At 35.3% G+C, this 9817-nt stretch overlaps 1 protein-coding gene across 3 annotated transcripts in view; it reads left to right on the top strand.

The window, feature by feature from the left end:
* The first annotated feature begins 755 nt into the window (after positions 1–755).
* The window catches only part of LOC117021351 (phosphatidylinositol 3,4,5-trisphosphate 3-phosphatase TPTE2-like), a 38943-nt gene continuing 29881 nt past the window's right edge, over positions 756–9817 (top strand). For 2 of the 3 annotated variants that reach the window (XM_033104392.1, XM_033104391.1), the window contains exons 1-5: positions 756–802; positions 2102–2221; positions 3732–3831; positions 3972–4035; positions 5163–5227. In XM_033104392.1, the coding sequence (XP_032960283.1) occupies positions 771–802; positions 2102–2221; positions 3732–3831; positions 3972–4035; positions 5163–5227 (381 nt within the window). In that variant the 5' untranslated portion in view covers positions 756–770. The remainder of the gene's footprint in view (positions 803–2101; positions 2222–3731; positions 3832–3971; positions 4036–5162; positions 5228–9817) is intronic. The other variant, XM_033104393.1, reaches the window with a different exon arrangement.

Genomic DNA, 9817 nt, shown 5'->3' with positions numbered 1-9817 from the left:
TTATCTTCATAGATTATACAAGTAATATAATGAATTTATGGAGAATATGTTTAAAATATATAAGAAAAAGTCTGAGAAGATACTTTATTCAATCATGTATGTGTTTATGAAATTGAATTTCTTCTCATGTGCCCAGCACTGTTCTAGAAGCATCTATTAATACGTAAAATCTCACTGATAAAGAAATCTGATCAGCTAAAATGATCTTTTAAGGATTTATATTAGTCATGCTTTCACTTGGTTTTTATTACTAAATTCTTAAAAATTATCAAGATTAATGAAGTTTAATTTATTATGAGAAATTGTTTTATTATGAGAAGCCCTTTATAAAATTCTCTAATTTTAAGAAGAGTTTATAAGCAAAGACATGTAATTTTAATTCAGTTTGCCTGTTCTAGGCTGATGTGTCTGTGATAAAAAGACATGATAACATGAAGTGGTTTGGTGGGAATTTTGTTTCCCTAACAACTGCTGCTATTGGGTGAAAACTAAATAACTTTTTTTTCAGATTCTAAGGCAATGCAGATTTCCCTACCACTGAACAGTTTAATCATAAATAATGACAATTTGTTACTAGATCGTTGGCCTAAATGTAGACTAACTATAGAGGTGAAAACCACTTTATTCTATTTTTTACTTGTAGAATATTTGGAATTTTGCTGGTCTTTGTGAACATGTTCTTCATCATTGCAGACCAATTCAATGATAACATAACTTATGTTCGTTTGGAATATGATTCCATTTCTTTATCTATTGCTTTATTTTTTTTCATGGATATTCTTCTTCGAGTGTTTGTAGAAGGGTAAGTTTAATTAATTTTTTTACACTCACATAAAGCTATTTTGTATGCTATGAGAAGCATCCCAAAATAATTGCTAGGTCAACCCAACCAAATGTGTCCCTCTTTATCAAAATCACTCTTCTGGAAAGCATGGTCCACAAGAGAAACAACAATCCAGATTCCACTTTCGAGTAGATTAGGCTTTAATGTTATTGTTGCAAGTGGCGCTCTAGTATCTGACAATGTATTCTAGGTGATTTCTTCAACACTGAAGCTTGAGGAGTTTGCAAAATGGGGCCAGACAGCTAATGTGTCAACATGCACATTATTAAGGGGAACATGTATGTGACATACTTGTATAAATATTAATACTTTCATTAAGAATTGAATCTAAATAAAAGCTGACAGTACATTAAATACTAGATAATAGATCATGAAAAGCCCCCTACCTCAGTGAAAATAAAAACTTTTGTTAAAGTCCAGAGGAGATCTGAGGCATGCTCATTCCATCAGTGAGGCTTAGTACTGAGGCAGCAGCTGATTTTCTCTGCCTGCTGTCTTTCTGAGTATGTACATGGACTGAGCTAAACCTTGAAGCTGGATTGCTGTGGGAGTCAGGGACTCCCAGTCTTGTTTCATCCAGAATATTTCTGAAGGCAGCTTGTCTCCTCTCCTGCTGAACTTCTGTCCTCATGCCTTTGAGTTAAAAATAGTTGCCAACTCCCAGGTTACTCAGAGCCTGAAAGGGGCAACTTCAGAATTGGAAGAAGCTTTCCTTGGTGTACCAGTGCCCATGGCTGAAGGAGCCAGTGCTGGGAAAGAAGGTGCAGTGAACAGAAGTTCAGCTTTGATCAGGGGAGGCCACCCCAGCCCATTGGGACTTCCCTGTGAGTACAACACCAGATAATAAGTTTGCAGGCCAAAGTAATGGACCCCTCTCGCTGTCACAAGCTCCACTTGGACACTCTTCACAACCCCTGTTGCTCTAAGGCTGTGTCTGTCATGCTCAGCTTCCATGGCCCAATAATACTGCCCAACATGCCACCTTCCTCTCACACAAATGTGAAGGCAGTGCTTGCCTCTTTTTCAGTGGTTTGGTTATATTTCATACGTAAATTCCCATAGTGATGCTTTTGTCATATATATGTATAAACTAATGAATATGAATGTTTTCCCCTTAGTCTAGTTTAGTAAATGAATTTTAAATAACTCATTGAGGTAGAATTCTTAATGAGAAAGAGTCAAATATGTTGTGCTCTTAAAACATCTCTTTCTCTTCTTTGGGAGGCATAAATTTGTATGTTTTGTTTTATATTACAGGACACAACAGTATTTTTCTGATGTGCTTAACTCCTTAGATGCTGTCATTATTGTGGTGACTCTAGTGATCGATTTAATTTATATTTTTTATGACTTTAAGTTTCTTATTGATATCCCCAGGTAAGAAACATGATTACCTCTCTTAAGGATTTTCTGTTTTTTTTAATTTTTTATTTTCTGTGGCTTTCATTCTGTGTAATCTTTTTAACTCTGAATATGCTGATTCTGTGCCAGATAAGCAGTTTGGAAGTGAAATGTTTAGATAAATGTCCACATACATGGAAACTAAAGGATTGGTGGGACCAGGGAAGGGTGAACACCCTAAGTACCTTCAGTTGAATGAAGAAGATGGAACACCCAAAAAAGAAACTGGGGAGTTTGCTTTTGTACTAACTTGAAATTCCCTCCATTTTTAAATTCCCACTAAATTGCAATTTGAGCTTCAACAGTAATTTCCTTACACATGAAATTCTGAGGTTTTTCCTATCACCAAGAGAATATTGGTTTAAGCATATGCAAAATTTGAGTGACTCCAATGATGATTTTCTGAAACAACACACAATGGAACAGAAAACTAAGTGATATGGATAACAGCACAGAAGTATAATTTGTAGTGTACTGTATCTGCAATAAAGAAAACTGAAGCAATGTTAAAATTATTAGGGATCAGGAAACTAGAATGTATCTCAGACACTAATGACTTTTTTCCCTTCCTCGTCTTATTCTGGCAATGAAGAAAAGAAGAGCAACTGTGTGCTGGGATGTAGACATTATGTGGCTCACTAGGCTTATTCATTAATCAAATAGCTTGCTTCTTTCTGCACTCCAGCTTCCTGGGACTTCAATTCAGGTCCTCATGAAACTTGACATTATTTGACAGGCTTTTGGAGTTGTTTGAAAACAACTGGAGCCTGTATGGTCCCCTGACCAGCAAGCAAGCTCAGCATCACCCAAGAGCTCCTTAAAAATGCAAGAAGAAAAACACCTCAGGCCCCATTCTCACCCTACTGAATCAGTATGCACGCTCAAGTTAGAGCAGCACCAGTTCAAACCATCAGTTCCTGCCGTTGTGTTTCTTTCTGATAGTAGGTGAGACACCAGCTAGCATACTTGGGAAGTATCTCAATCTGCTGCCTGCCTGATGTGTGTTAGCAGATATAGTGAACCTCTGTTATAGGTGGGAGTAACAAAGCTGAACGAGAACCTCAGTGTGTATTGATGGGGAGAAGACTGAAAAATACTCATTGTAAACCGCATAGTTAAATCTATATATTGTAAAATCTATCATACAACTATTTCTCTAAACCAGTTTCTCAACCTAAGCACTATTGATATTTCAGATCAGGTATTTCTTTGTTATGGGGGCTGTCCTGTGCATTGGTGTTTAGCAGGATTCCTGGCTTCTACCCACTAGATGCAAGTGGCACCCCCTCACACACAGTTGTGACAACCAAAAATGCCTGCAGACTTTGCCAAATGCCGCCTAGGTGGGTGGGTGTGTGGGTGGCAGGCTTGGGTGGGGGTCAGGGGTGCAAAATTGCCCTGGTTAAGAACCACTGCTCTGGACTTAATTCTTATTGACAAAATCCTGTTTCTGAAGCAAAACTGAATATTTCAAATTTATTATTAGCTTGACCTTTATATTGCGACCTCTACGACTTATCATTCTGGTAAGAATTTTTCATCTGGCTCATCAAAAAAGACATCTTGAAATTCTGACCAGAAGGTTGGTAAGTGGGCAAAACACATTTGTAATTTTTTAAAATGTTGTATTTTGGGAAATACTGGCAAGGGTTGTGGATATCTGTATAATGTTGTTTATTTTTATGTTGATTTATGTTTTACAAATTAATGACTGTTTTAAACACAGGTTTCGGGAAACAAACGGCGCTATCACAAAGATGGATTTGACTTAGACCTCACTTATATTACTGGTTTGTGAAGTTTAATTGCTGATTTACTTATGTTAACTTCATTAATATATTACTTCTTGTGTGTAAGTAATTATGTGTTTATTTTGTTCTTGCCTTGTCTAAGCCACGTTCTCTCAAAACATTATCTATGAAGACGTGTGCCACTATAGTAGTGTGACTTATTTGTTGTTCAACCCTGACATTTTTCCCATTGTCATCTCAAATCAGGACTACTTGGTTATAGTACGAGAAGTTGAATGGATTTTCAGCTGACTCCATTTGTTTGGTTTAGAATTTATTGAATTCTAGTAGTTATCCTGGGTCCCAAGGACCCCAGAGAGACTGTTCTCTTCCTAGAATCTCAGAGAATAAGGTCATTGCTTTGTACCGTGTTTCCCTGAAAATAAGGCCTAGCCGGACAATCAGTTCTAATGCATCTTTTGGAGCAAAAATTAATATGATCCAGTTTTATATTGTATTATATTATATTAGACCCGGTCTTATATTATAGTAAAATAAGACTGGGTATAATTATATTATGTTATATTATATTATATTATATTATATTATATTATATTATATTATATTATATTATATTATATGACTCAGTCTTATTACTGTAAGACCGCATTTATATTACTTTTTGCTCCAAAAGACGCATTAGAATTGATTGTCCGGGTAGGTCTTATTTTCAGGGAATCACGGTAGATCTCAGGTTTCTGATCAGGAGCATGGGAAATCATCCTGGGAGTTCCTACCATCACTGGAGCCCAGATCTCTCATTTTCCTTTGGTGTTTAAATAAGAAATAAATTCTCACCACAGGAGGAGCTCCAGACTGAGGTCAACACCAGTCTGTCACATGTGGCTGGAACCAATTGAGTCAGGAACACCATGCGAGTTTAATGATCATTATATTGGATAATTTAATATGTTATCTTGATTTTCCTGAGGTTTTTATTAAATAATAAAAAGTTGGTTACCTTTTATTAAATAATATAAAGTTAGTTACCTTTTATTATTTATTCTTAATCCGAAAGTTTCTTTTTTTTTTAACGAAAAAGGAGTCTGATTATATGTAAATTAAGTTTTCCTATATTGTTTGATATCTATAATGACATTCGTAATAGTGACTCTTTTGACTTCCAGAACGTATTATTGCCATGTCATTCCCATCTTCTGGACAGCAGTCCTTCTATAGAAATCCCATAAAGGTACGGGTATTTATCTAGCAAATGCTCATATTTCTCAATAAACATAGACTATGGAGTCATAAGTTTAACATTAGCCCAGAGATGGAAGTATTCTCCTAAAAACTTACTCTTTCAAGTAAAAAATTATAACGAATTGATATGAGTTAACTTTAACCCATATGTTTGCATCTATCAGTAGTTTTTATTGCTGACTTACATTTCATTGTATGTAATACCGCAGCTTGTTTATTATTTCTCCTATTGATGCACATTGCCATGTTTATAATGTTTTCCTCTTAAGACTAAAGCACCACAGAGACCCACTGTGAATGATTTTTCTGCTCTTTTCCACATCAGTGAATTGTGCTATCATGTACCCACTTCGTAATCAGGAGTCATGTTCTGTTTCTCTCTTTCTCTTTTCCTTCTTTTGATTATCTCTTTTGCTTAATTTCTCTGATTTTCTCTCTTTGGGATTCATTCTCAGCTTCAGACTTCATTTGTGGACTTCTCTACCTGATGATTAGTTTACCAGTTTATTATAAAATGACATAACTCAGGACTAGCCGGATGGAAGAGATGCACGGGGGAAGGTAGGGGGCGAGGGGTACGGATGATCCACGACCTTTCCTAGTGCCTCCACTTGCTCACCAACCCAGAACCTCCTGTACTTCTCCTTTAAAAGTCTCTTGCCTTTCCTAGGCCCTTTAAATTTCCATATAAATTTTAGAATCAGACTGTCAATTTCCACACACATACACTGTTGCTGGCGTTTTAACTTGGGTGATATTGACTAAATAGCCTAATTTGGGGAGAATCAACATCTAGAAATATTGAGTCTTCCAACCTATAAACATAATATATTTTCCACCTATTTAAGTCTTCTTTAATTTATTTTAGCAATGTTTTCACTGTATAAGCTTTGCATGTCTTTTATTAACTTTATTCCTATTTGATGGGTTTCAAAGCTATTTTAAATGATGTTTTTAAATTTTCACTTTCTAATTATTTACAGCTGATATATGTGAATATAACTGATTTTTTTATATATTTCAAGCACCCTTCATAAATTCACACATTCATTTTAATAATTAATTTGTTGGATCCTTGGGATTTTTCATGTGAAGTTACTACTTTCTTTCTATTTTTTATACCTTTTATTTCTTTTTCTTTATTTATTGAATTGTCTAGGACCTCCACTATAATGTTGAATAGAAGTGGTAAGAGTGGACAGCCTTGCCTTGTTCTCAAACTTAGGTGGAAAGAATTTGATATTTTACTGTTAAAATGATGCTTTCTAGAAACTTTCTTTTTCTTTTCCTTTTTTTTAAATTAAAGTTTATTGGGGTGACAATTGTTAGTAAAGTTACATGGATTTCAGGTGTGCAATTCTGCATTACATCATCTATAAATCCCATTGTGTGCTCACCACCCAGAGTCAGTTCTCTTTCCATCACCATATATTTGATCCCCCTTACCCTCATCTACCCCCTTGTCCCTCTTACCCTCTGTAGAAACTTTTTGTAGCTATCTTTTACTAGATTAAGAAAGTGTCATTTTATTTCTAATTTGCTAAAAATTTTTAATCATGAATTGGTGCTAAATATATCAGATACTTTTTTGCATCTATTGAGATACACAAAATGTTTTTCTCTATTTTTCTGTTGAGATTTTTAAATGTTAAACCAACCTTTTCCTGGTATAACCCTCCTTTGTTCTTAATGTATCATCCTTTTTATATATCACTGGATTCTGTTTGCTAATATTTTATTTAGAACTTTTGTATATGTTAATGAGAGATATTGACATTCAATTTTTCTTTCTTGAAATGTCCTTACCAGCTAGTCTACAATGATCTTAGCTGGAGTGTCTGGGGTAACTCATATCTGTTCCACTTGTCTTCATCCTCCATTAGGATGTGTTTTGACTCTGTGTTTTCATGATGATGGCAAAAGGCAAGAGCTAAATTGGAATCTTACAAGGGCTTTTGCAAGCCTCTGCTTTGTGTCACCATATTGACCAAATCAACTCAAATCATGAAGCCCAATATTAGAGTGAGAGGGCACTACCCAGTGAATACAGGGAAGGATGAAGAATTGGGACCATTAATGGACTCATTCTACCTTATTCTAAGGCAGGGAAACATTTCTATATACACAACAAAATTTACAAGCAATAACTAATACATATTCAGAGACTTGAGACTTGCTCCATCCTATAAAATCCATTTGTAAATGTCCTAAAAGGTCTTGAGGAGGAGGGTCTGCACCATATGTTACTCAGGTTGTGCTGTTTATAAGTAAGACATGATTCTACCATCCTCTTCACCAATTTTGAAAAATTTTCCATACTACTAATTTTCCATACTAATGTGGAAACTACTTTATCTCTTTCGTAATGAGAATGGTTACGGAGTAATTTGACCAGGGTCCATTGGATGAATCATGGTACTTCAGGACAACCATCCTCAAGTTGCTGGAAGCCATATTTATGGATAAAGCATCCCCTCATTGTCAATATTGCTTTTCAGTAGGTTGAGCTGATAACTGAGAGTTAATTATAACTTGCCTAAATTGAGCCATTTTTCTTTTGTCATTTTGGTGATGATAAATATCAATTTAGTAACACTTAATATGAGCTGGAGTGTTTTTAAAAAGCCAAAACCTTCAGTTAGCATGTAAATCAAAGCAAAGCCATTACTCTTGGCTTCTAGAATGGTCTCTAAACTATTGGTTTCTATCAGTTATTACACTGTTATCTCCTTAGGATATTGATGATGTTCTAATAAGTCATTGATCCCTTTATCATTTTTAATCAGCATATCTGAAGAAGAGGTTATAAATCACCTGTTTTCATAAAACCCACAAATCACAAACCACCCCAAAAACATATCTACCATTCACAGTAATATTTACTCTCATCTTTTGCTAGAGTGCAGGCTCAGATTTGAGCTACCTGGGCAGACTAAGAATTAGGCAATAGAGTTGCTTCAGTGGTTGCATGTTCAATGATAACAGCATGTCCTGCACAGAGTGTGCCTTTATTGTTTTTAAGATAAGAGCTATCTGCAAACTATTTTAAATCAAGGTTGACTAAAGGGTGCAAGATTCAGATCTGAGCATATTTAACTCCTGAGAGAATGCTAAACAGTCATGTGGTTCCCCTTCTCTCTTAAGAGGGAATAATGTTGTAGGGTTCATCTTTCCAACAACATTGAGTAGTAATATACAAAGGAATAGGTAGAACTTCACAAGTGGTAAATTTGCTAACAGAGAATTGTCAAGTATTACTAGAAGTAGCAAGAATTATACATTTGTGGGAATGGAGAAGCAAGCACTATGTTGCAAGTGTCAAGTTTGGCCAGTGCTGCCACCACGTGCAAGCGAGCAGGGTATTCCTTCATCTCCAAATCAAGGAATGTGCTAAGATTGACAATAGGTTTCTGGTGTGAACTATTCTGTTTAGTTAATATTTGAGTCAATATTTTGTGAAGAAACAGAGAGATGGATTGGGCATATGCAGGAAACTCAAAGGTGGAGGTTGTTGCAAAAGGGCTTCCAAAGAGTAGAAAGCATTTTCCACTTTTGCATCCCTAGGAAGAGTTTCAGGAATTATAAACTTAGTAAGCCCATGTAAAGGCTTAGCTACTGAGAAAAATGAGATGTATTACCTGTAGTCCTAAAAATATTCTTAGTTATCTTCTAGTTATTGACCTTGGTATAATTGAATATTCTTTATTCTGGTTAAGGAGAGAAACTGTCCATCTGGTGATAGATCGTGACCCCAAAAAATGTAGTTTCTTAGCAAAGTTGAAGTTTTCTCTATTTACTTTATGTCTCTGTTCAGCGCATTTGGATAGAAGGTAATTGAGGTCTTCAGGTAAACTGCTTAGATCAGAAAACAGTAGTAAATTGTCTATACATCGTGTTTCTCCAAAATAAGACCTAGCCGGACAATCAGCTCTAATGCATTTTTTGGAGCAAAAATTAATATAAGACCCGATCTTATTTTAATATAAGACTGGGTCTAATATAATATAATACAATATAATATAGTATAATATAATAATATAATATATATATATAATATAATATCAGGTCTTATATTAGTTTTTGCTCCAAAAGATGCATTAGAGCTGACGGTCCAGCTAGGTCTTATTTTCGGGGAAACATGGTATCAATTCAAGGATGGATTCCTGGAGAAAATGCAAATCCTTAAGGTTATTTTTTAGACATTTAGAAAAATGTGAAGGTGATTTAAAAAAATTTTTTTTATTAGTTTCAGGTGTACAAAACAATGTAATAGGTAGACATTTACACCCCTCACAAAGTGATAATTCCCCTCCCCCAATCTATTACCCCTCTGAAATGGTATAGAGCTGTTACATTTCCATTGACTCTATTCCCTATGCTGTACTCCACATCCTGTGACTATATATATATATATATATTACCTTATCGTTGACATTCATTGTTATTTAGCTTCAGCCTCAGGTGTACACTGCAGTGGTCAGGCATCTACACCGTCCATGAGGTGGTCTCCCTAATAAGACAAGCACCCCTCTGACACCCTACAAAATCTTTACAACATTGTTGATTATATTCCCCAAAC

Source organism: Rhinolophus ferrumequinum, chromosome 4 (assembly GCF_004115265.2).
Source record: "Rhinolophus ferrumequinum isolate MPI-CBG mRhiFer1 chromosome 4, mRhiFer1_v1.p, whole genome shotgun sequence".
NCBI lineage: Eukaryota > Metazoa > Chordata > Mammalia > Chiroptera > Rhinolophidae > Rhinolophus > Rhinolophus ferrumequinum.
The sequence above is the reverse complement of the archived record's forward strand: the minus strand, read 5'-3'. Positions and strand labels throughout refer to the sequence as shown.